At 38.9% G+C, this 26,734-nt stretch overlaps 1 protein-coding gene across 8 annotated transcripts in view; it reads right to left on the bottom strand.

The window, feature by feature from the left end:
• Nucleotides 1–3,209: 3,209 nt before the first annotated feature.
• Nucleotides 3,210–26,734, bottom strand: part of LOC129119329 (solute carrier organic anion transporter family member 1A2-like) — a 42,437-nt gene continuing 18,912 nt past the window's right edge. For 6 of the 8 annotated variants that reach the window (XM_077178096.1, XM_077178092.1, XM_077178094.1 and 3 more), the window contains 14 exons: nucleotides 18,062–18,160; nucleotides 16,786–16,927; nucleotides 15,293–15,425; nucleotides 14,274–14,380; nucleotides 13,240–13,386; nucleotides 12,836–12,934; nucleotides 12,172–12,405; nucleotides 9,611–9,775; nucleotides 8,432–8,627; nucleotides 7,458–7,623; nucleotides 6,656–6,840; nucleotides 6,038–6,102; nucleotides 4,813–4,930; nucleotides 3,210–3,945 (listed from right to left, as the gene is read on the bottom strand). In XM_077178096.1, coding sequence (XP_077034211.1) covers nucleotides 3,786–3,945; nucleotides 4,813–4,930; nucleotides 6,038–6,102; nucleotides 6,656–6,840; nucleotides 7,458–7,623; nucleotides 8,432–8,627; nucleotides 9,611–9,775; nucleotides 12,172–12,405; nucleotides 12,836–12,934; nucleotides 13,240–13,386; nucleotides 14,274–14,380; nucleotides 15,293–15,425; nucleotides 16,786–16,927; nucleotides 18,062–18,121 — 1,977 coding nt within the window. In that variant the 5' untranslated portion in view covers nucleotides 18,122–18,160 and the 3' untranslated portion in view covers nucleotides 3,210–3,785. Of the gene's footprint in view, nucleotides 3,946–4,812; nucleotides 4,931–6,037; nucleotides 6,103–6,655; nucleotides 6,841–7,457; nucleotides 7,624–8,431; nucleotides 8,628–9,610; nucleotides 9,776–12,171; nucleotides 12,406–12,835; nucleotides 12,935–13,239; nucleotides 13,387–14,273; nucleotides 14,381–15,292; nucleotides 15,426–15,988; nucleotides 16,423–16,785; nucleotides 16,928–18,061; nucleotides 18,161–18,807; nucleotides 19,272–26,734 lie in introns of those variants that run through there. The other 2 variants (XM_077178097.1, XM_077178098.1) reach the window with 2 other exon arrangements.

Below are 26,734 nucleotides of genomic sequence, written 5' to 3'. Positions count from 1 at the left end.
AGGTTTAAAACTTTAAAAGGAAATAAAGAAAAATTTATTAACAGTAACTAAAAGAGAGAGTAATAAGAATTAGGATAAAACTTTTAAGATAGTTCTCTTTTTCTTACCATTTTGTCTTTCTTAATGATAATGTAAAGAAACAAAACTTAACATTTTAGTTAGTTTACTACTTTTAAAATAGTCAAACTTCTGGCCTGGAGCTACAGCATAGTCTCTTCTAGAAGGAAAGTCAGGCATTGCAATACCTTAAATTTCACCTCCCAAAGGGATCCTGTGTGATTTTAGCCTGCTGTGATTTAAGAAATGTATGCCCTTGATTCCCTGGACAAAGCAAGAGAGGGGCAATTACCAGGTAATTTTCTACATTCTCAGAGAAAGTCCTAAACAAAGAAAGTTCAAAATCCCAAGCATCATAACTGGGAACACTTCATGCCTTGTTAAGAAAGGAAAAGACTAACAATTCTGTATGGAAAAAAAAAAAAAAGGAAAGCAGCAGTATCCAGCCAAGAAGTGGTTGCTGGATATATCCAGTTTGTGTCACATGACCAGACTTACATAAACTAAAAAGTGATTTGGCTTCTTTGCATGCCAGATCCCATCCCAGGTATTCCCAGGGTGTTCCTCCCACAGCCACAGGTTGAATTAACTTCTGGTACCATGGTTTGCTGGGATGAGAAAAGTCTGCAGGGAAGAGCCAGCTGCTAAAACTCCACTTGAGACAGAAAGGTTACAAAGCCTGTAAAACACTGTTCACCACAGATGAAATTACAGAAAAAGGAAGTAAACTTAAACTGCCAGTAATAATTACCCTAAATTATTAATGTTAATTGAATAGGTTTGTATCACAAACACAAAGTCAGCATCACATCACAATCAGACATCACCTCAAACAAATTACAGTGTAAGGATGCAGCTTTGGTCATCACACCTCCCTTCTGTCCATTAATTAAAATCAGCTTGTCAGGTAACATATTTTCCTCCCAAATGAGTAATTTTCTCTCAAGGAAAAAAAAAACAAACCAACTTGATCATAGCTTGGGCAACATGCATAATCAGAAGTGTTTATCACGTGCATCAGGAATAGGTTTCAATTCTTTAAAGCTGGAAGCAGCAGGGCAACAATGAAGTTTATACCAGACACAGGATTTTTTAGGATACAGATAAGACTGTAAAATGAGAGACTTGACAATTAAGTAGCTGATGAAATTAAAATACAGATAAAATAGTGAAAACAAACAAAAAAAACCCACATAGCCTGCTCATGCACAGAGATGTGCATTTTACAAAGCAGTGACATTTTTCAGTGAGACTGAGGATTTGTTATTTCTTTGAAAATGATGGCTCAACAGCTGGTCACAGTCAAAAAAAACCCCAATGGATCATCAAAGATCATCACGAAAAACCTTGAGTACAAAATGTTAGATAAATACATGTTAGAAATTCTAGATAAACACTTGTATGCACAGTTTGTGTATCATAGCCTTTAAAATACCTCCAAGCTCATCACATTGCCTGAAAAGCTTCAAGTGTTTGTTTCTCAGTGTTTGATAGCTCCCATATGCAGGCACCACCACCCAGCACTGCCTGTCTGGACACACAGACTGGGGCTTTTTCACTGCTACATTCTCAGGCAGGTGAAGCAGAATAATTAAACACAGCATTAATATATCCACTAAAATGCTAAATTTAAGACTTTCCCGCAGAAATGCTAATTTTAGAACTTGGAAACATTCCTATCTGCTTCCTCTCACTTCAACACACACGGAGTTATCCAGGTCTGACCCTTTGGCAGTGCTCCCTGTAAGTGGCACAGATTTGCCTACTTAACAAAGCCCTTTTGTTTCTCACAGCTGTGAAATTCTACTGCTCTGTAACTTTTCCTGTTTCCCAGGTTACCCTGGCACCAAGCTGTGACTAAATGTCTGCAAAGGGTTTTTAACTCCAGCTTTGGAGGAATATGACCACAGGGAAGAACGATGGCTCCCAGTGAGTGCCCCATGCTAGCAAGAACAATGCTCAAAATCAGCTTCAAATGTCCACAAAGCCTCTGGGATATCTGTGTGCTGCTTTGATTTTTTTTAAAGGTTTTTTTTTTTTAAGTTTTTTTATTACATTTTTGTAACAAACTTTCTCACACACTTTATGTTAGTAACTTATTGGTTTGCATTTTTTATGGAGGAAGAGAAATTTAATAGACTGCTAGTTTGTCCAGTGTCATTGGAGAGGTGGCCCTGTCACCCTCCAATCCACTGTCACTTTTGGAAATCTATCAATGTTAGAGTCAGAATTAAACTTCCCTATTTTTTACCTTAAAAAATTCAGTGTCCACATCTTTCTGTTTCATGTCCTAGAGTGACAATCTGGGAGCTGAATTCTCTGCTCTGCTCTGTTCCTGACTGCATCATATTTGTATTTCTTCCATTTCCCTTCCTCATGTTCAGCTCCATCATCCAATACAAGGGCAGACAGGGGAAAGGACAGATATTTTCAAAAGAATCACCTTAAAGAATCACTTGTATTTGAAGAAACTTTAAATTTCTGTGCTGATTTCCTGCTCTGGGGAAGGAAATGGATATTTTCTCACTGGCCCCACAAGGACAGGAAGCAATTTCAGGCACACACACTTATGATGTCAATAAGACAACCTTAAAGTATTACTTACAATCTGAAGTAATCAGATTGTAACTGAACTAATGAACTACTGTGGCAAAATATCCTTCCCACTTCTTAGTGACTGCAGAAGGTCCCAGGTGTTTTAAATGGGAGCAGGTTTGTGCCATATAGAATAAATTAGTAGGAAATATTTGCAGGTCTGTGGTAGTTCCACAAACTCCCCCCATGCCTTATGCAGTAGGATAACCAGGACCTGTAATAAGATAAATAAAATAAAATAACCAGGACCTGTAATAAAAAGCCTCAAGAAGTTATTGCATGGGCACTGGAAGACAGACCTAAGGGTGCTCTGCACTGGGGCCAAACATGAGGCAGTGCCAAATTAGATGCTAAACATGGATGCATCAAACCACAGAGACACCTTGTATGACTCATATCAGCAGGGTTTTCTTTCATTTTTGTTACCTGAGACATTTAGGGTTTTATTTCCTTAGCTATTTCAGACATCCCAGGGCAGCAGGTAACTGGAGTAATCATTCCTGATGACTTTTCCTTGTCAATGATCTGTGCAAATCTTAAAACATCACCATAACACAGCACTTTTTAAAAATGTATTTTTTAAAATTTATTGTTATTACCACAACACCCAGACCATATCATAAACCAATATATTGACCACCTATACTATGCAAAATAACAAATAATCCCTGCCTGAAAGGACTAATAATATCATTAAATAAATTTATGGAAAACTGGGGCCCAAAGAAGCCACAAATGCTGTCCACAGTCAGTGACACTCTGACAGAAACCATGTGAGAATTCCTAGATGAAATCTGGCATCACTTGGAGTCAAATGCAAAATTCTCTCTATTTTCAGTGAAACAGGACTGAACACATATGTTCCTGCTCCAGGGCCCTTTGCTCAGACAACTCAAACCCAGCATTTCATAAGTTTTCTTATTTCTAGTCCTTATTCTTTTGCACCAAACATATTTTTCCCATACCTTGTGTTTATAAACTGATACTTTTATAATGTAAGTAGAATACAACTATGTGTAATTCTATTCATCTCTGTCCAAGTGTTCCTTACTTAAAGTAAAAAATTTTTCACAAGGATATATCCAATATTTACACTGCAATGGTTTTTTCCCAACATGTCCTTCTGTGAAATGCTATTTCACTGCTTCTTGTCCTTTATCCTGCATTTCTATTGGTTCATTTAATAAGACTGGCTTTTCAGATTTCAGTTTCTTCTTTAAAATGAGGAGAACAAGTGTGCTTGGGATGTAGGACACTCCACGTAACACTGCTGGCAGGCCGAGATAGAGCCACCTGAAATAAATTATAAGTTTCATTAAATATATGCATTTGTAAAGAAAGGCCAAAACTATTCAGCAAACATTGCTTTGTGAAGGTTACAAAGCCACTCTAAAGCTTGTGCCCTGATGCTTTTGGGTCTCACAGAAGATGAGAATGTGAGAATAGAGAATAAGAAAAGGTAAAATGGCCTTTTACCTCTCCCAATTTCAGGCAAATGATTTAGCCAGTGAAGTCAGGCACCTGGTACTCCTATGGTTTTATCCATAGGGAAAAGAGAGAGTCCTGAAAGGGCTGAGACTGCCTTGTTAAAATTTCTAATTATTCATAAGAATATCCTTCCAAACCAACCTCAACACAGTATTACAAGGAATTAGTATGAGGCCATAAGTTCAACAAGATTTTTCTTTAAAAATTGCACATCAGTCCTTGAAGGACTACAAAAACATGAAGTGCAGTATTCTGGGCCAATTTCCAACTTAAGTAGCTGTATCTTCTCCATAAAATTCTTCTTTTTGAAATTCAAGTACTGTTTCAACCATTTCCTGTTCAAAGATATTGCCGTCACCCATTGAACCTTTTTCCCACATAAGCTAAGTGCTTTTCAGTATTTTTCTCATAATTCAGAGTTTTCCAAGCTTGTTCTCATGAGAGGTTATTAGTGAATATTCTGGCACCAGAACATTTCTGTTCAAAGGTTTTTCCAATGCCTGTGTAAAAGGTTGCACTTTGCAAATAAAGCCAATGCCAAAGAAAATTGTGTCATATCTCTAACACAGGAGCAGTTTGTCTGCTAGGGAGACTTAAATTACATAAAATTACCTCTCTATGCATACAATAATAGAGTAAGAAGGAGAAATTAAAATAAAGTAGAAAACATACCTGTATGTGACAACATCATACATCCTACATGCTCCTTCTCCACCACAAGTCATGCTACCCCACTTCAAGCAAGTGGTGTCTATCAAAGCTCCAAAATAAATGGGAGATGGAATTCCAGCTAAAAAGAATATGAGCAAAATTTCTGTGATTTCCTTCTGGTTATCAGATCCACCACAGAGTCTAAGCTGTTTGTCACCCACTCCATCTGTCCTGTCCTCTTGCAGCTCATAGCCTCATTCTCTATCTTGTGCTCCCTCTTCTTCCTACCCTCAACCAAAGATTTTCTTCCCTGCTGCCTGTTAAAAAAACATCCACATGCAGCAGCATGGACAGTGCTTCCTATTCAGAACTCAAGATTTTCTCTCATCTGTGAGGCAATGCTGCCTTCAATAAACATAAACTATAAGAGTGAAGGGATGCCAAATGGCTTTCCAGTGAGCAACAGATGTAGTCCTGTGTCCTGCTTTGTGCAATATACAGTTAATACAGTTAATTTTCTTCTTAGCAGCTGGTACAGTGCTGGGGTTTGGACTTAACATCAGAATAATGTTGAGAACACACCAATGTTTTGGTTGCTGCTAAGGAGGGCTGACATCAAGGAGTTCTCTGTGTCTCATGCTCTGTTTGTGAGGAGCTGCAAGGGAAACCAGGGGGGGAGCATGGCCCAAACGGGCCAAAGGGAAATTCTACAACCTGCAGTGTCATGTTTAGTACACAGAGTGGAGAGAAGTGGCAGGGAGGGACTGACTGCTGCTTGGGAGTGCGATGGGTATTGGTCAACAGATCACAAACTATTTTATTCTGTATCACTTTTCTTTCTTTTGTTTTATTCCTCTCTCTATTTTTCCTATTATTACTATTATATTTTACTTTCTTTCATTCAAAACTATTCTTTACTTAACCTGCATGCTGTACCTTTTTTCCAGCTCTCCCCCCTATTCCATGTGGGAGGAGAATAAGTGGATGCATGGTACTTAGATCCTGACTGGGGTTAAACCAAGATACCAGCCTATTATCCATTAAAAAAATTGCAAACTGCAAGCAGTTCTACTTTGCCATGCTTTGAGAGCTGTAAAAAAAAAAAAAAAATCCTAAATGCTTCCTGATCAAAGGGACTCCACAGAAGCAATGACTCCTGTGTCATGCCCATAGCCCTGATGGGATCCTTCTCTAGCTCTAGGTCAGCCCTAACTGCTCTTCTGAAGTGTGTGAGATATTTTCTTACCAAATACTCTTGAAGCCAGCCCATGGATACCCACTCCAAATGACTTCTCTTCAGGCTTTAGAGACCTGTATATTAATTGCATTTTACACTTAATCATAGAGGTGACATTAATAAGAGATGTTTAAACTTTTTTTAAAATCAAGTTCTTCATCACATTAGGCCCAAACCATTCTAATAATGAGCTCATTATGCTCATTAGATGATGTTTGCTGAAAAGTTCCTTATCCAGGACTAACAAATCACAAAAGGAAAAGCTACTGTCAGGGTATGGTACCAGGGCCAACACAAAGTGTAGGGTAGTTGTGCCTAAATCAACATCATAAATTATGATTTGATTAAAATGATTTATAAACTCACAGGTATCACACACCACTCAATATCCCAGTGCCCTGACTCAGGGCTCCTGCATTCATTCAGGATAAAGCTGAAGCTTTATGTGGAGAAGCTACATCAGATTATAAAGGTGACATGACACTGAACCTTAAGAGAAATGATATCATATTTCTCTGCTCTTTCTCCTTCCATATGCAAACTAAACACCTTTTAATTTCCTGGAGAATTAAAACCTCACAATAAAAAGTCTGGTACGTTTCATAAGACAAGGAAATTTTACTGTACCTTATTAAGACCATGTATCCAGGCATGGCTGCTAAGGAAAAAATGAAGCTGCAGACTAATGTCAGGATTAAAAAATAATGGAGCATCTTGTCACAGCTTTCATGTCCATCACAGTGGCCCAGAGTTGCAGAGATGTTTTGAGATGAAAACCCTGAGGCTGCAACACAGGTGCAGTTTTCAAATACCTATCAAAAGAATATTTTGATCACACAGATTGTCCAAACTCACACTCTGAAGCAAACCCACATCACTGTCTCCTGCTCTCAAACCTGTTACTCATGAGCAGCACTGCACTGAGCCTCCCTCCTAGGCTGCCAGGCACAGGTCCAGCCATCCCCTGTCTTTGGGGATAAAATCCTATAATGCCTGGTTACCTGTTTAAATCTACAGGGTAAAAGAGATTATTAAGTCCATGCTATAGACTTTCATTTTGGCTAAAATGTTCTTGGGCGCTCAGGTTTCCACTTGGCAGCACTTTCAGAATAATTTCTCACTCCTTGTTAAGCATTTAATATTACTTTAGTTCTTAATAGAGAAGAATTCTCCTTCATTATATTTTTTAATTTAAACTTAAACCAATTTTCCTATGCAGTTTGAAATTTCTGGTGCTACTCAATGAATTTGTTCAAATCTTTTACCTTATATATTCAATGTACATGAATCTATAAGGTATAAGGTAAAAATATATTAATATATATTAAATGTACATGAATGATGTACATGATTCCCCACCCTATATTGGTATAAATATTTGCCACCTATTTTATTTCATAGTTACAGTACAATAAAATGTATGCTTTACCAAACTCCTTCCAGTTCCTCTCGAGGATTTACACCCAGCAAGACAAGGTGACACATAAGTGATTCCATTGCTCCCACAAACTGGGTCCCAGATTTTAAGTGGGCAATCACAATCCATGTTGCAGCCAGCCAGGAGAGTATTTTCTGCATATGAGACTTGCTCTATTCTGAAACACATTTAGGAGATTAATAAATAATTCAGTAATGAGGTACCCACAGTAACCCTGTGAAATGCTTAAGATTCTATTCTAGCTCAGGTGTTGAATCAGGACCCAATCCTACATGCTCCTGCCCTGAATCATGCCTTTTTATCTTTCTATAGGACCCTAAATTGTATTGTATTACATTAATATTGTAAATTAGGTATAAATACCCCTCAGCTTTTTTCTCATCTATGGCCTGTATGTTCTTAGTTGTCCATGTCCATTTTACAGACACAAAGCACAACCTGGCCTAGTGGAAAGTATCCCTGCCATGGGGCAGGGAGGTTGGAGATAGAGGCTCTTTAAGATCCCTTCCAACCCAAACCATTCTGTGATTCCCAATGATCAATGGCAGGTTTCAAATAAAGAAACTGCAGATAAAAAATCCTCTGATAACTTGATAGTAATCAAATTCTAGTAAACCAGTGTAAGATCAAGAAGGGATTTTTTTCCTCTCTTATTCTGAAATTGCATTCACATAAGCCTGATTTGAGCAACAATTTTTATTTTCACCTGCAGTTAAATTATTTCACTAATTGTATTAGTGAAAGAATTAATATGGACATGCAATTGCATGAGTCTTGACATGGATATCTTTTTTAATACACTTTTGTTGTTTGAAACAGGCATGACAGACCTAATGTCTAATGCAAGCAAAAAGCCTTGAGAATTTAAAACAGGGAACTGCAGTGGAGCTCCTGGCTGATTCTTGACAAGAAAAATCATCCTGGTGTCTTAAGACTGAAGTCCTGCTGAGTCCCAAAGAACATACCCTTGATAGGAAACTGTTAGACCAGCAACTGGTGAGGTATCACAGACAGTCCAATAGGCAGCAAAGTAGAGAAGGTATTCCAGTAAAGATACCCAAAATGCTATGCTCGCAGCCTGATAGATATTTATCTTGAATTTCTTCATGAACAAGCCTCCAGAAAAATACCCAACGCATAGAACTGGCAAGTTGTAAACACCTAGTTAAACAAGTGAAACTTCCATGTTAAAATAAAGGAGACCATCAAAGCTACTCTACTACAGGGCAGCTAGAGAGGGAGCTATATAGCTGCTGTGAGGGAAGGTTGTGTTTGGCAAAGACTCAAAGAGTGCCTGGGCCTGAATAATTTAACTACAATCAGAAATGGGTCTCTGCTAATTTCCTTTCACAGCCAAAACCTCTGCCAAAGTCAACAGCAGGTGAGAACTGCTTGGGAAGTGAGCTACATGGTAGGGCTAAAATTACCAATAGGAAAATGGCAATCTAGAGTTGTACTCTAGGTCCAACTCAAAAACAAAAACAACAACAAAAAACCCAAACCAAACCAAACAAACAAAAACCCCCAAAAGACAAAAACAAAAAAAACCCAAACAACAACAACAACAACAAAAAACCAAAAAAAACCCACAACAAAACCACAAAAAAAAAACCGAAAAAAAAGGAAGAAAAAAAAAGAAAAAAATTATATGGTTTCAATCCAGTCTCTCCAGCTGAGAAACAACAGAAATGTCTGTGCACATCTTAGTTAAGATACATCTTAATGCACTCTAAGCATGACAGAAAGGAGGAACAGGCTTTCAGTTTTGAGATGAGATTACTGAATGTGCTCTCACATTATTCTTTGATGATTGATGCTTAAAAGAAGCAAATTTTGACTGAAAGACACGTTGGAAGTGGTTTTACACAAGCATCACATGGCTTAGCTTCATATCAGCTGAATTTTCTGAGCCAATTCAAAAGATGGGAATTAGAATAGAAAATTGTGCACAAAAAATTAGATATTTAGCAGAAAATGTATTGTCATTTAGATATGCTTTGTAATGTGATATTCCTCACCTGTAGAAGCATTTAACCTTAGTATGTATATATAAATACACATGAACATACGTATATATGTGAAAATATAGATAATTTGAATAGAGACATCACTAATTGATAGAACAAAGCAAAATGCAAACATACCAATCAAAAAGATGGCATCTGATGCAGATTTCCCAAACTGCTGTTCCAGATACTTGGGCATGAAGGATATCATGCCATCAAAGGCACTGAACTGTAGCACAGTTATGCATATAAATAACATATACACAGGGTTGTGGAACAGAGCCTTGAGGAATGGGATGAAATCTGCAAGGAAATAATGCCATGAGTTAGTGCGATGCTTTATGAAAACAGCATGTCTGTGGGGGAAAGAGGGGAACAAAAATGATCCTGAGCTGGATCGGGATAAACCTTGTGCTTTGCGAGACACCACAGGCCAAAGATTCCTCGCTTAGCCCAGAGGCTCCTCTACCCAAAGATACCCTCACACACGCACATGCACACCAGTGCAGCTGTTCCTTATTTAAAAATAATAAATCACAGTAGCAGCAGCAGCTACTGCCCCATCTTCCCTCACTTTTCTCTCATCTCATGCCCCAGAGCACTCAGCAAAACCTCTGTCCTGCAGCTGGCATCCACAGGGGTGCAAAAAAAGATCTGTGACAAGCTGCCCCAGAGAGCTGAATTCTGGTTTTGGGGTTTGCTGCTGAGGCAGAAGAGGCCTGAAGAGAGCTGTGAGCACAGTTATTCCCACCATCCTCCCAAAATCTGCATTAACCAGTTTTCAGCCAAGTAAGCATCTGAGAAACTGATTTACACAGGTCTTTCCTCTGAGTAATGCCCATTAAGTCAGGATTTGAACCGTTAAAAAAGCCCCACAATTCTCCTTTGTCTAATGTTCTCTGTTAATCAATGTGCTGAGCTATTGTCAAGATACTCTGCAGATAAATTTAAGCATCTACAAAACAATGACTGGGCCTGACTGAGAGTGGGCACCACTTAGGATGGGTGTATATCTTCCAGAGCTAAGCAAGTACCTTACTAGAAGTAGATCTGTATGCAAATCTTTCAAAAATTAGTCAAGCTGCATTATTTACAGATGCAGTGACATTTTTAATCAAGGCTTCTTAAGGAAATTTTATTGTTATTAAATTAATTTTATTTTAGGTTGTTTTTAAATATAAAAATGTCAGGTTTTGACTTGAAATCCCTTAAAAAGTTGTCTGAATATGTCCTGGTTGAACAGGAGTTGAACCAGGTGACTTCCACAAGTCCCTTGCAACCACAACTATCCTGTGGAATGAAAAACTTCTACATTCAGAATATTCAGGGACAGTGAACATTGCACCAACACAGGCAGGGAATGACCATGAAAACATCAGCTCTGAAGGGACCCTGTGAAATAGAAGTTTCCTTGAGCCAGGTCTCATAAGCTCTTGGAGATCTATTTCACACCCAAGATAGCTCAGCTACCTTAGAAGGCATAAAATCAGCAGGATGGCTTCTGTGCCAGTGTTGGAAACAAAAAGGTTTTAATAAAAGGGAAAATAACAAACTCTTTAGAGAGAAAACTGATCTAGGTGCAAGAGGCCCTTCTGCCCTTGCTAAATTGCCTTAGCAAGACTTTTTAGCTCTTATCCAATTAGCTATCTTTAAGTTTGAAGTGAAGTCTTCTAAGTCCTATGAGATGCCTTTTTTACTTAATTGAGAAGATAAACTTCTAGACTTATTTCTTTTTTAAGGAGACAAAAGATAGTTTTGTCACTTTGTCAACAAAGAGCACATTCCTATAACCCTGGAGCACTAAGGAGCTACACCTGAGCTGGAAGAAGAGTATTTTATTCATTAATTCATTTTAGGCTAGGTGACAGCAGAAAGAGATGCTCTGTTTATCAAGATGAAGCTGCAATATCAGCCAGGACCTAAGAATTCACTCTGGGTGTGGTGAATCTGCAGGACCCAGCTGGAAATAGCACAGAGAGGGAGCTGCCACTTGGAATTTACTTGCTGAAAATTTCTGAGGTCCTGTCAGAGGGCCCTGAGCAGGACAGGCTGCCTTTGATCATAGATCATAGTCTTTGACATAGTTTATTCACTTACATTTCCAATCAGGAAATGTAGGAAGGATTTTTCCTTTAAATAAGGAAGGAAAAAAATATGCTCCTACAAGAACGTAGATTTGAAAGACCCCAGGTGTGAAAGTTGCCAGGTGAATAATTGTGAGTGGAATACATCTTTGTTGAGCAGTAATTAAATGTTTATGAGACACTTAAGCACCTGTCAATTCCCTTTCAGGGATTTCAGCTGGACTCAAGAAATGCACAAGATTTTTGTTGGGCTTCTGCTTTTCTGCCCAGTGAATGTGGGGTACAAACAGTCAATATCTGCACCTCATGCCCAGCTCACTGAGCTGTAATATTCCTACCCAGATTTCAGAGCTTCAGCCCTGTCTTGGGAAGAAGAGATCTACATACACCAGAATTGCAGGAGGGGAAAAGGAAGGATCCAGATCCCAGATCTAGGAAATCAGCTTTCTTCCTCTGCAAGGAGCCATTCTAAAATTCTGCACAAATCCCTTGAACTACACAGACATCAAAACAGAGCAGGCACTGCATATCTTGGACCCACCTTTAATTACTAAGTACACAGAGTTCACACCTTAGGACTAAAGTTAGAAGGGAATAAAATGCAATACAACTTGCCTTTAGCAATTTCATACATGGTCTGTTTGGTTTCATTCTTATCATTTTCTTGCAATGGTGTTGCAGTTTTTTCACTTGTCTCCTCAGGTTCATTGGTTTCACCTTCCTTCACAAGGGACTTGGGCAAGAACCAGAATGGAATTGCCACCAGGAGATTGAGCAGTGCACAGATCAAAATGCCCAGCCACCAGGCTCCAACCCAGCGGGCATCAGTGGCTGCTATAGTTATCTCATCTGGAATAAAGCACAAAAGCAGACCTCTTGATCACTTCAGAAACATTCTTTGCTGTCATTTTGGGCTTTCCCAGTCACCTCTGACATAAAAGCATTTTAATGATTCTTAAAATGAGGCTCATGAGGGAGCATATGCTCCAGTTTTCTTTTCTAATGTTGCTAATTTTCTGGCAAATTTCAGTGGCTTGTATTAAGTTAATTCTAGTCCTTTCCTCTGTTAAGTCAGATGACACAATTTTTCATCAAATAATTTGTAAGCAGATTGATTTGTGTATCTATGAACTGAATATTATACACAGATCTTCCATTCTAAAATAAACACCAATGAACTCAGGTGGGATTAACCCATATTAGCAAGAAAACATCTTTTAGCTCTGAAAAATTCTTCAACTACAGACTTAAAAATAAGGTTTATATGTTCACCCATTACCTGCACCTACTGATCCAATGTCAACAAACAGCTCAGCACAGAATGAAGCCAACAGCAAACCAAGGAAGGGGCCAATTACAGTCGCTGTATGTAGACATGCTAGAGTGGGAAAAAGAGAAAACATTCTAAATTAGAACCCAGTCACAATTATCTTCTTGGAATTGTTACATATGGCTAGGACAGCTCTACTGGAAAAGCATTTGCACCTAAAAATGGCCTGACAAATTCCAACAAGTTTCTCTCTTGTTAAATTACAAGTTCTAAAATACTATTGTTTTGATAAGGCAATAATTAATTTTCTGCATTCCTTTATTGGGCTGAAGGGCATCACAATAATCCTTTATTTTGCTTTTGTTTGTCTGTGTGTTTGGAGAAGGGGAATTACCACAACAGGGTGGATTTACCCAGGTAGAAAGGTGAATTCTCTGTTTTGGCAAAATCCTCCAAATAGGAAATTCCCAGAGGCATGATGGGAGTTTCACCCATTCCTCTCACAATGTTTCCAACCATCACAAAAATCCACAGCAGGGACCCAGGCTCCTGTTCACATTCTGTGGATAAAACAAAAAAATAAGAATGAATGTTTTAGTCCCAACTATTAATGAAAATCTAGAGACAAAGAATTCACCAATAGCTTAAGCTTTGGTGGATAAGCCTGTCCTATAAAAAGAAAAGATGAGTAACTGGTCACAATATTTTTTTACTTCCTTTTACTCCTTGAACTGGGATTTCTTCATCCCATAGTCGGCTTCAGATTCCTCTGCTCTCTCCCCCTTTTTCATGCTGAGATTTCTCAGTGCAAATTCATTAACCAATAAAAACCAGCTTTGTTAGCAGCAGCTGCTGCCTTTCTGGGTGTCTGACCACCGATGAAACCCAGATCTCCTGGTTTAATTATAAATTGCTGCCACCAAACACAGGTGAAGCAATCCATATGCATATGGGGTCACATTCAGTCCCATTTTCCCTTCACACAGGAAATGGATTCAGATATATGAATATCACAGCCTTGCTTGTCCATAAACCAATAAAGAAACAATCATCTTACCCAAGTATATCCAAAGACATGAGGATTTTTGGGTTCTATGTACATATTGAGTGGCTGTACATCATTTAATTGAAAATTATTTAATAAAGAAACAATAATCTTACCCAAGCATATTCACAAGCATGAGGGTCTTTGGGATCTATGTGCCTGTACATCACTTAGATGAAAATTATTTAATAAACAATCACCTTACCCAAGTATAGTCACAGGCATGAGGATTTTTGGGTTCTATGTGCATATTGAGTGGCTGTACATCATTTAGAGGAAAATTATTTAATAAACAATCACCATTATTTAATAAACAAGTGATTGCTAATAAAAACAAAAATCCATTTATTTAGACACTATAGACATAGAAAAAACCATTAACAGACATAGGAAAAGTCCTACCTGTTGATGGTTCCTCTGTAGGCAAAGAGGACAAGTTGTGATTAACAAGGCACAGAGGCATCACTGAAACATTTTCCCTTTGTGAAATGCTGCTTTCAATGTGATACCTGTTGGGAAGAAAGGAAAGAAAGCAAGTACAGGTCAAGAAGATATTCATGAGAACCATCTCATTTGTCTGTGCTGGAGTCATGGAGCTACCTATAAGAGTAGGTAGCCAGAGCCATTCCACACTGGACACAAGATTGAAGGATCAAGAAACACCTTGCTGATTAAAGCCTACACAAGCTTACATTTTTTTATTTTTTTTTATGCCAAGCAAAAAATCATTTCAAAGGAGTTGAACGATCATTATGGTCAGTACTAAATTTGCTTTTAGCTATTCTTTTAGTCAGAACAGGTAGACAACATCTCTGCACTGTGGACATAAGAAATCAATTTGGCAGTGAAAATAGCTTGAGAAACATCTATTTCTTATCCTATGGTAGGTGTCTTTCTCTGAATAAATTCCTAGAAGTGTGGAGAAGACAGAGTCCAAATTTTCACTCTGCATTGTTCAGGTTAAAAAAGATTTACATAACAGGGTCATTTTGTTGTGTCAGGTTGTGATGATTGATAATATCCAATTTCATTCTTGCCAACACAGTGAGCAGGTATGATCTCTCATCCAGGTTCCAGACCAAGAGATCTTTAAAAATCACAATTTCTATTGCCCATCCAAGCAGATAAGAGCTAGTAGTGTAAAGGGACAGCATCACAGCTGTTACCTGGGAGAGCCCATGCAAGGGGGAGCAAAAGGATGAAGGCAAAGGCAGGTGCCCAGCAGAAGGGTGACTCTCCTCAGGAGGTGGTGACTGACTTTTAGAGCCATCTCAGGAGCAAACCCTAAGAATCTGCAATGATCAGACTGAATCCATGCTTAGCAATGTCTCTCGTCACAAGCAGCACCCTCAGTGGAAGGATGAAAGGGTTTATGCCAGCAAGGACCACAGAAGCTGCTGTGAGTTAAGCACAACACTCACCTCCCAAACAGAAAATGAGGAAGTGATATCAAAAGACATCCAAAGGACAGAACTGTGCAGCCCAAAGCAATTATTCTGGGTCTGTGAAGCTTTGCTCCAAAGTAACTCACAAATGCTATCAGCAGCAAGTTACCTGCAAAGAGAACCTGGGTCACCATCTGCAAACCAAGGCATCCCATAATAGTTACAAGCCTGAGCATGTCTTGTGAGCTTCTGTTTCTTTTTTTGTCTTTAAAAAGTGTCACTAGACAGGGAACTGCCTACATGGTGCAGTAATTCCCTGCTATGATCTTTTTTTGGAAGAGTTACATCACATGAAAAGAACATGAGAATAAAAGGCAGGATGGTAAAGAGATGACAGTGAGAGAGATTTTTGAGTGCACCTTTATAGAGGAGAAATTTCCCACTACTTGGCATAGAGATCAGGCCCAGGGACTGCAGAATAATATAGGAATATTATTAGGAATATTCCCCTAGGATACTTTGTTTGGTGATGTTTAGGAAAATACAGAAGTCTATATCATAATGTTTTTGTAGTGAAAATAATAAACACAAGAGGACCATAATACAAAAAAAAAAAAAAGGAATAATAATTCAATATTAATTTTATTAATTGCTTAATAATAAAAAGCACAGGTTTTTATACCTAGTACCATTTAAAAACAAAAATGCACTAAAAATCTTCATTTTTCTCACCTCCACTTTCACTCAGAAGCAGTTGATTTTCTCCATTTATTGCTATGCAACTAAGAAAAGAATCAAGCTTCATGTTATGAATCAGGCCCTATAAAAATAGCAATTTAATAATTTTACACCTACTAATTTTATGATCTTTTTGTCAGAAGAACAAAATCATGTCTCTGAGTGACGAGCGTCATGCTCTGAAAGAAAATAATGCCTTTTTTATGTATCATTTCTAAACAGGCTGTGCTGAATCAGTGGCTTCAATGACACAAAGATAAACATTTAAGTTTATCACTGGACAATAAAATTTACTGACAGGCAAGGTAAGGAGCACTAAAAGTAGAACTGGAAATTTTCTTTGCAAGGACAGTTGTACAGGTAAAAAAACTTAAAATATTATTGAGTTTAGATAAGGATTCACAGCCCACTCCAACCAAGTTTAATTAAAGGAACTACAAAATTCTAAATATGACCTTAAATTCAAACAAAGTTTACATAGTTGGTTTGTTTTGTGTATTGAATATTTCTGAGGAAAACATCTCATAAACTAGTTCTGTTTTGTCAGTTGTTCTGTCATATCTTATGATAGTGCAGACATTAGCTGAACCAGTTTTTAAACCTAAATTTGCCTATTCTAGTGGTCCTACTCATTTCCAAGATATGACATGGTTACATATCAGCTCAAAACAATGACAGAGTTGGCCACTATTGTCACACAGAGTAATTGAGAGCAGATGAGGATCACTAAGACATGCTCAGACCACATATTACATTTTCAAAGAATCAGGAATATCAAAATGAGAGATTACCAATTTCAAAGCTTCCATTAATGATGCCCACTAAAGAAGCTGGGATATTAAATTGTTTCTCTATCTGTGTGTACATGCTGTTCATGTAAGCACCAGACATGGTTTTCCCAAGGAAGGCAAGTGACAGTGCCAGCAGAAATACCTAGGAAGGGAAGGGAAGGGAAGAATGCATAAACCATTCAAAATTACATATTTATGAATATTTCTTGGTTATTTCCTCCAGTGAAGGTGTGCTTCCAGTTAAAAAAGTGAGCAGTTCTGTTCCACTGATGTATGTGTAAATCCCATCATCTATTCCTTTCTAGAGTTATGGCTTTGCCAAACAAACAAACAAAAAAAAAAACCAAACCCAAAACAAAACACACACAAAAAAAAAAACAAACCCCCCAAAAAAAAAAAAAAAAAACCCAAACCAAACAAACTTTGTTCTTCATCTTCTCTAATTGACCAAGACTGCCTTCAGAAACCCCAGGTCCCATTTAGCCAGCCAAGGCAGCAGTGCCTGCTGCAAGGTTGCCACCTGCAGGACCTTCCCACCCCCTGTTCACCCAAATGACAAATTGCTTGCAGAACTGAGATCCTTTCCTTTGGCAGAATGACTCCATCCAGGATCTGCTCTCCCATCTCAGCAGAGATCACAAGGCCAGAACAAGTAATTTCAACCAAAAGGAGTAAATAATATGTCCTTTTTACAAGAAAATTAGTAGCAACTGACAGCTAAAAGGTTAAACTTAATGAGTGCAGCAGTATTCCAATCCTTTTTCACTTCAGGCTTCTTTATAATTAGCATTTATGAAATGAAATCAATATTATTTTTAAACACATCTGTTGCAAAAGCTAAAAAGCAAAAGAAATACATTTGGGTTTTTAATTACTATTTTTTAAAAATTTATTTTACAAGATCTTCTAGCATTTCTTGACAACTTGAATTACCATTCAACATCAACAGGCAGTTTTTCTGCCACATCCCAGTCAATAAAGCTCATTTCACAACTTTAAGAAGGAAGGGTAAATGTGTTAGACTGGAGGGTTATACAAAGTCAGTGGTGAAGCTTCAAAGCAGTAATCAATCAATACCTCCAACATATCACAGAGTGGAAAGTTCAGGGAGAGCAAAAACCAGCACAGCTGTTTACAAACTTTTATAAGGGCATTAAGAGTAAAAAAGAACAGCTAATCTATTAATTTAATCTAGGCTGTAACTCCTACCAAAATACTGTAAATGCAAGTAATTACAATTGTGTTTTCCTACAAAATTGCTACGATTTTGCTGTACCTTCAGCTTGGAAATGCAGCAGAATTTGTCCTCTGCACGTGGCTTCTCGGGCTCCTTCATGTTGCCTTTTTTAATTGACACTGGTGTCTGTTTCTGAGTCTGTCAGCCGTCCCATTACAGTGTTGAAAAAAGATGAGAGACAAGAACAAAAGTTTTTGTCCTATGTTTGCAAAAATATGATATTCCTTCTAAGAGATTTGATATTTCAGCATTTTCCTTCAATAATTGCAAACTGGATTGCAACAAAGCCTAGCAGCTGATGGATTTTATTCTAAATTAAGTAACTTGGTTAGAGACAATAATCTCTTGGCATTAAAATTAGATGAAAACAAAATCAAACCAAAACCAACAGACCAACTCGAGCTCTAAATGGACACAAAACAGACTCCATTCTCCTTCCCCTCCCAAGATTGTCAAAAATATTCCTCTTTATTTATCTGCCTACTTTTGCTTATCTCCATTTCAACTTGATGATTAGAGTGTCTCACAATGCTAAGCTGCCTGCTTTCTTAACATTTTACATGTATTCCAAAAGTGTGTTCAAAGAAGGAGCAATATATTCCAGGGATTGGATATACTGACCTGTAAAGGCCCCGAGACATCTGAGGGTTTGCACAATGAATCAAAATTTTATTCTATTCATTCCACGGGCTCCTACAGAGACTCCATTAAATAAAGTTATGCAATACAGTTCCCTGGGGCCTGATGGAGGAAGGTGAAAAAGCCAGGGCAAGGCAGAGCCCTACCTGATAGGCAGGATGGACACAGGTGAATTTCCTCTTTTTGGTCTGAGGTACACTTCTCAAGGGATCCTGCAGCACCTGCTCTGCTCTGTGCTTTCCCCCTCATGGGTCCAGTGATGGGGAGAAGCTTGACCAGCCCACCAACAGGACTCAGCTGCCTTTCAAATTCTTCACCTCAGCACCCTCCTGGCCAATCTCTCCAAACATTCATTTCTACAACAATGTTAATCCTCTCAAATGTGTTTCCTAACTAACTTGATTCCTAGCAAGTCCACAGGCATTAACTCCTTCTGTAGCTGCCTTCTCACTTGCAGCTTTTAAAAGCATAATGCATTATTACAGCATTCCTGGAAATACCTTACAATTAGCTGTAGGTGCTCAGCACTCAGACAATTATCTGTGATAGATACAGAGATTTTATCTCTGCTTTGCTCACAGATACTTCTACAAACTATCTTCAATCACAGGACTAAACTGTGCTAGTACAGGTTTTTTTTGGTTGTTTTTTTTTGTTGGTTTTTTTTTTTTGTGTTTTTTTTTTTGTTGTTGTTGTTGTTGTTGTTTTGGGGTTTTTTTGTTGGTTTTTTTTTGCAATTTGAAATAAAATTTATATCCCAGGGAATCATTTATACTTTATCTAAATACTGCCCACCAGCAATACCAAAAGCAATACCAAAACATGACAGCAATACCCTATATTTGTCTTCCTCTAGGAGCTAGCAAAGGGATTCTTTCCCTTTCTGTACAAGTTTCACTGTATTTCCCTGCATTTCACTGTCACACACAGGGAACATCATCTGGCTAATTGCAGGTTTTCTCTCCTGGTGCTACCAGACACCAGACAGCACCCTGTTACCCAGCTTGGGGAATCAGACACATCACACTGCTTCTCATGCAATTACAGCAGACAAAACAGCATTATTTGCCTTTAATTATTCATACCGTCCCTCAGAGCATAAATTATGATCCAGAAGAAAAAGCATTTCAACCATTTTTTTACTGGGAAGATTATTAAGGTTATTAATTGAATAACCAAGTAGACAGAATCATTATTTCCAGCTCTGTTTCTGAAATTGCTTTCCCCAGCTTTATAATATTTTGTGGTCACACTTCATCAAATGTTACTGATGCCAACACAGACTAACAGCCTGAATTATCAGAAAGACACAGGTGCATAACTCACTCAGCTCAGGTGCTCACTCACACCACACTTTAAGTCCCGGTTAGAATTTAAATTACCATTTCTGTGCCTATGAACACACATTTCTTGGTCCCATGAACCAAGTGTGCTCACACTCCCTTCTCCATCCACTGCTCTCCACTGCACATTCCTCTAGCATACCTTGTTTACAGTCTTGGGCTCTTCAGACTCACCTGCAAACCCCTTTAGCTCATTAAACAGGCCAAAATATAGCTCTATTAAAATACAGTTATATTAAAATGGGTATGCAAAAGATTGTCCTCAGGTTCTTAGTGACCTACAAGAACCTGAATCCACTCATGTGAGCACCTGCACCTGAATCCCACTCATAAGCCTGCAATGCTCACTGAAATTTCAGGGAACAGGGCAGGAAAATTCATCCCTCCACTTCTGCACTGAGCTGGTTACACATTTATGACAGTCTAGGAAGTTGGCAATGCTCCAGAACTGCCTCTTCCAGTCTTCTCCACTGTCTGAGTGAATCTGCAGGGGCAGCCAGAAGGACAGACAGGTGATCAGAAGACACTCACCCTGCACATGCACAATGATTTCTCACTGTGGGGGCAGCTCAAAGCAGCTGGAGGACGCAGAGCACCCAGGGTGACCTGGGCTGAACAAGACTGGCTTAAAACCAAAGCTGAACCTTCCAGCGAGGACCAAAAGAGGCTGGTTTGGTGAAGCTGCCAGCAGCAGGCAGGCAAGCACTGAGACATCACTTAGGACCCACTTGTCCCACACAAACCATCACATTAAATCACATTTCACTGATGCCTCAGGTTTTATATTTTCAGATTCTGTGCTGCTTTAGTGTGTAGTTCTGAGCTTCACATGAGGGGATGGTGAGCTCTGTGCACAGAGCAGGGACACAAAACAATTCCTGCTCCAGCTGGGCACCAAGGACAAATGATCCAAATCTCAGGCCCAAGAGAACAAACACCGTGGGCTGGAGAGAGAAAAACAAGCAGGGTGGGACTGCACGGGCTAAAGCTGGAATGGCACAATGAACTGCAAGATGGAAATGGAGCAGAACTGATCCAAGGGAGAGACCCCGGGAGCGCTCGTGCATTTTGGGGCCATTTTGGTTCATCCTGGGGGGCAGCCCTGGCTGGGCTCTTGTGCTGCCCAAGGTGGATCCATGGAGGAGATGCTTTGAATAAATCCCTGCTTTATTCTGGAACTCTGCCCAGCCTTTGTTCTAGGGCAGCTTTCCCAAGGCATCATCACTCTAGCTAACTAATAAAAAGGAAGAAAGCACCCAAATATCTGAATTTAAAGTTGATGATGCAATGTTTTGCAAGTTGCCTTGTCTAAGTCCCAGGAGGATTTGCTACTTTCAAAGTACAATTAATCTTCCATTTAGCTAAGCTTAGTCATAAACTGCCACATCTTTATTTTGTTTACAGGGCTAAAAATCACAAAACATAACGATTCAGAAAGCAATTATGGTGGCAGGATTTTTAACTAATTTATTTTTCTGGTTGCAAAAAGCTTTTTGAAATCTTGTTTTACCAGGTACAGTTCAAACTGTTACTCAAATGCAATTACACGAATGTTAGACTGAGACAACGGAAAATCTCCTCATGGCAAAACAATGAGGTACTTACAGTTCTGGAAAGGTTTCTGCAAGAAATCACTGATATGGGATACTTGAACTTTGACTTTAAATCTACATTGTTGAAAATTAACCAAGTATGGGGCAACTTGTTTTTTTGCCAAATTTCAGTTGTGCATTTTGGAGTGCTCAGATGTGACAGACATGTACTGAATTCTCAGAAGGAAAATTAAGCCCATCTCTTTCTTTTCCCTGCAAAAAAATAGGCCAAAGGGCTACATCTGTGTCAGATCTCTGATTGTGAGGTGCTGACGCTCCTGAGAGATATCCAGAGAGCACCCACAAGCAAGAGAGGAACTTTGGGAGTGCACCTAAGTGTGTAAATTTACAGGCTGGGTGGACTTTAGGAAAGGGTGGCACAGGGTCAGAAGGGAAGAGGGGAATGAGATTAGCTTACTGATCACTGGACAATGCTAACCTCAATGTTAACCTCAAACGGAGGTTAACAGGGAGAGTTTCTTACAAAGACAACACAGAATTTGCTTCTCAGGGTTGTGTCCTGATCTGGGTCCACACTCCAAAACTTCTCTGCAAACTTCAGCCTTCCAACAGACCAGCAGAACTGATCATAGGAACCTCACAACAAAGACTCTTTTGCTCCTTTTACCTGCTCATAGGGGTCCCAGCATCTGCATAAATGAAAAAAAAACCCTGCTCAAGATATTTTGGGAGCCTACTTCCTCAAAAGAAGTAGAAGAAGGGTGCAAAATAAGGAAAGATATAATAATTTAACTGATTCTCCATTAATCAAAAATGGATTTATATAGGCAGTGTTTATGCCAAACTAATCAAGAGGTGACACAAGGTCTTATTGTAGTGACTAGAGAAGAGACTCAGAGATAAGACCTTGATCTACTCAAACCAGGTAGAAAAGCATCCATCTGCATTTAGTAAAAAAAGGAGGGTGATGTTTTCCCCTCTATATGCAGGAAACACAGACAGGCATACTTTCTGCCCAGCTTGAGCCTGAATTCAGATTTACTTTGACCATCCAGTAAGATTTCCTTCCCTTTCACCTCAGTGGAACTCATGTCAGCTACAGGCTATGTAAAAATTCAGATGTGTCTTCTGTCCTCAGCTCTGCCATCCACTCTACTCATCCCTTTCAAGTCATGATTGCCTCAATTTTTTACCATGTAACACAATTAAAAAAACAAAAAACAAAAACAAACAAAAAAACCCCAAAAACAAAAACAAACAAACAAAACAAAAACAAAAACAAACAAAAACCCAAAAAAACACCCCAAAATAAAAATAAAAACAATAAGCAGACTTTTCTAAAAAGCATTCAGACCCATTCCTTGGAGACAATACTGCATAGGTGCAAAGCATTATTGCTGTCTGGCTTCATTACTACTTATTTATTTAAACCAGTGACACTACCATAACAATTTCTGCCTTGAGAAAGCAGTTTAGCCCATTGATTTGCACTTGTATGGATTTGGAGGCTTTGCTTTTGTTTTGGCAAAGCATATTCATGTCTTCTAGTCTTGCAGCAAAATCTATGAGGACATAAAATTCCTCATTCTTCATAAAGTTTGCTGCAAGTCTGGAAGATATTCTGTTGTACAAACCTCTGGTTTAAAATGTTAGGAAACATAAATGTTTCAATTGTCAAAACAGCTTTTCAGAACGTTGAAAACCTAATTATATACTTTTGGGCAGTGCTTCCTTGCTGAAGTATAAAGGGATTTGTTGTGTGATCAGCTTAGAGGAAAATTGTCTCAGGAACATATCCTGAGAAAAGCTGAAGGAACAAACTGCAGGTTGACTGGCAGCTCAAAGCTTCAAAGTCTCCCTGGAGCCTTTTCCTCTGGAAAAAATGACATTACCTGTGATTCATCCATCAGTGGTTTATGTAACCTGATAGCATTTCACTTCACTTGACTATCCATCACTCCAGGAGGATTTGGTGTGTGACAATGTGCTTTGTGTGCAGAGATGACACCAGGCTGAGGTTAAAGGCGACAGTCCTGGCCTTTCTTGGCACTCTGGACTCAGCTCAGTCCTAAAGGGTGTGAAACATCCAAGGGGAAGATCCAGGATCTTTTGGCCTAGAAAAGCCTGTGAGCATGGCTTTTCTACAAACATCTCATTCTTAAACATGGAAATTTTCCTAGGATCCCCTGAAATAGATATTCTTTCTCAGAAAAGTTAAAGTTGCATGAAGTATACATCCTCTTTTGGCAACAAAAATTAAAGTGCTTCAAATAACAGTGTAGCTTTAAGAGTTTCTGATAAAAAATACCTCACCTCTATGGTGATAATTTCTACAGCTCTTTCAACAGTGGCTTTTTTAACTTCTACAAATTGTTATGAGTATGATAAAAGGCAGCAGGATAATGTATGACTTAAAGCAGTGGGCTGTAGTGATCCACAGCACCATGAAGATTATGCCTGCTTATGACAACATGCTAAAAATGGTTTAAGAATGTGTTAACCCCTCATTTACATGAAGTATGAAATGTACTGCTGACATGAAATGATATATGACATTGTCAACATTACTCATTTTTAAACACAATATCCTAAGCATGAACACAATTCCAATAAGCATGTGGGGATGTGGGAGCTCCCTAAAATGAAAAGAGCCATTTGCAGCCCATGGGAACTCTAAAAAATGAAAGTTAGTTAAAACTAACAAAAACTAGTTAGAAAAACTCCCAAAAACTTTCACTTTTGTTAGTGAAAACTAACAAAATCAAGCCTACAGTCACTAGAATCATGGTCACTAGCCAGACTGGAAATGTGTAGGAATCCTGCAAATCAAGAAAAACAATAATAATAAAAAAGACTACCTGTGCAGACAGTAGTTTATGTAACAGAAAATACTCTGAAATCAAAAGCAGAATTCAAGATACCCACTCTAAATGAACAGTGTCTTTAAAACCTGTGGATTTTAAAGACACTTCTCCTGAGGTCTGTGCCTCTCTGTTGCTCTGCACAAGAATCTTTTCTCAATGAAATGCTTTCCTAAGGTGACTTTTCAGCTTTTTCCCATTGAAATGTTATCATTCATTGGTACAATGTGTCAATATGAAATTATTTCAGTATGTTAATGACTGAAAGGTTCCAGAGCCTCATTTTCCCCTCCGCCACAATAATGCCATGCTTTCAATTTTCCACTGAGTGTTTGGCTCAATAACCATCTATTGCAAAAAAACACCACCTTTTGGCCTAGCCATGTCACTTGTAGCTCCTAAATTATTTGTGAGAGCTCACATTTAAGTACTGACTTATTCACACCATTCCTGAATTCTATTATCAAGGATGAGCTCAGCCAAAAGTGGATTTGCTGCTAAATGGAAGGAAACAGCAATATTTGGTGTAAAAGAAATTCCCCAAAACAGACCAAAAATCCACCATGTTTTCAGATGCATATGCTAAATTTCTAATGAATTTTTAGTGACCTCTTACAGACTGTTCCAGGTACCTCTTCATGTTCCTTGTGCTTATCAAAGGCTTTTCTCATCTCCAAGCAGAAAGAAAAGGTCAGGTCTTGAACTCACACACACAATGATTCAGGCATGCTATAAATCCAGCCCTAATGCACTTCACCTTGAAGCAGGCTATGTTATTTTGCAGCTAGGTGTGCTGACGTGCCACAAATAAATTAATTAATGTTTCCTGGTATTGGCAACGTAAATTCTCCTACGTCAGCTCACAGACTGCACCTACCCTTGGTGAAAAATTATTATGAACATGACTGATCCTCAGTTCAGCACAAGCCTCCTTTTTAAACAGCAGGGAAAATGCCACTATTAATAGCAGAGCTGTCAAGACTCAACCATCATCTAAAAGACTCAGAGTGTTTCAAGACAAAGCCAGATTGTCATTCTCTTGTGGCAGTTTGCAGAGAAGAAAAAAAAATCTGATTTTTTAAAAGTGGGATAGTTTAAAAGAAAACTTAGTTAAAAGTTAGGCACTGCCTCAGGTATGGAGGGTGGCATGAATCTGTGTGGAATTCTTTTGGAAACCAGCAGTTTCTCTAAGAGGTGACTTATTTCCTTTGCTTTGCATTTCCCAGTGATTCACCTGCAGTGGAATAAGTCTGGGGAGCACAGAGGGTGGCTCCTGGTATCACTGCACCTTCTGCAGATGTCATTGTTCTTTATCACAGATGCTGGGGTGGGGAGGAAGGGGTGGAGAGTTCTCACAGTTACTAAATCAGAAGCAGCACTTCCACACATTCCTAATTCCTCTCTTTTTTCCCCTAACAGGAGCATTTGGGAGACTTCATTCTGTCATTTAATAGCTATAGGGTGGCCAAATTGAGGCCTTCCAGGACCTGGAGGGAGCCCACAAGAAAGATGGAGAGAGACTATTGACAAAAGTATGGAATGACAGAACATGTGGGAATGGCTTCACACTGACAGAGAGTGGGTTTAGGTGGGATACTGGGGAGAAATTCTTCCCTGTGAGGGTGGTGATGCCCTGGCACAGGGTGCCCAGAGAAGTTATGGATGCTCCATCCCTGGAAGTGTCCAAGACCTGGCTGGATGGGGCTCTGAGCACCCTGAGATAGTGGAAGATGTTCCTGCCCATGGCAGGGGGTTGGAATTGGATGAATTTTAATGTCTCTTCCAGCCCAGGCCATTCTATGGTTCTATAATTCAATATATTCACCCTGCCCTTCCTTTCAGCAAGGCTTTTTGCTCTGCTTTGAAATACACATGAATCCAACACGTTAGAGAACTCCTTGCACTATGGCAGAAGTGGCAGGTGTACATTCCAGCAAGATCTTGGAAACCTGAACACCTTTTTCTACATTAATTGCCATAGAAAGTGACTGAGGATAATTCTGGTTTACCAGAAAGGAAGAACAGTAATTCTATTGCATATTCACATGTACCATCAGCACTGTTTAGAACCCTTGTGAGTGACATTGGTAACCAAAAGGGAGTCCTGCTTTTGCTTTTAACTTCTGGAAACAGGTTGCAGGAGAGACAGGGGAAAAGAAAATTAAAAGGTAAACCTTTTGTTGTATTCAGAGGTAAATTGTTGGATGCAACTAAAACTCTATAAACTATAAGAATGGCATAGGAACTATAACTCCCTAACCACTGGGCTATCAGTTCTGCCTTTTCTGATCTAAACATGGAGTTTATTTCCCCTGT

Source organism: Agelaius phoeniceus, chromosome 5, assembly GCF_051311805.1.
Source record: "Agelaius phoeniceus isolate bAgePho1 chromosome 5, bAgePho1.hap1, whole genome shotgun sequence".
NCBI lineage: Eukaryota > Metazoa > Chordata > Aves > Passeriformes > Icteridae > Agelaius > Agelaius phoeniceus.
This window is presented reverse-complemented; position numbering and strand designations above follow the sequence as displayed.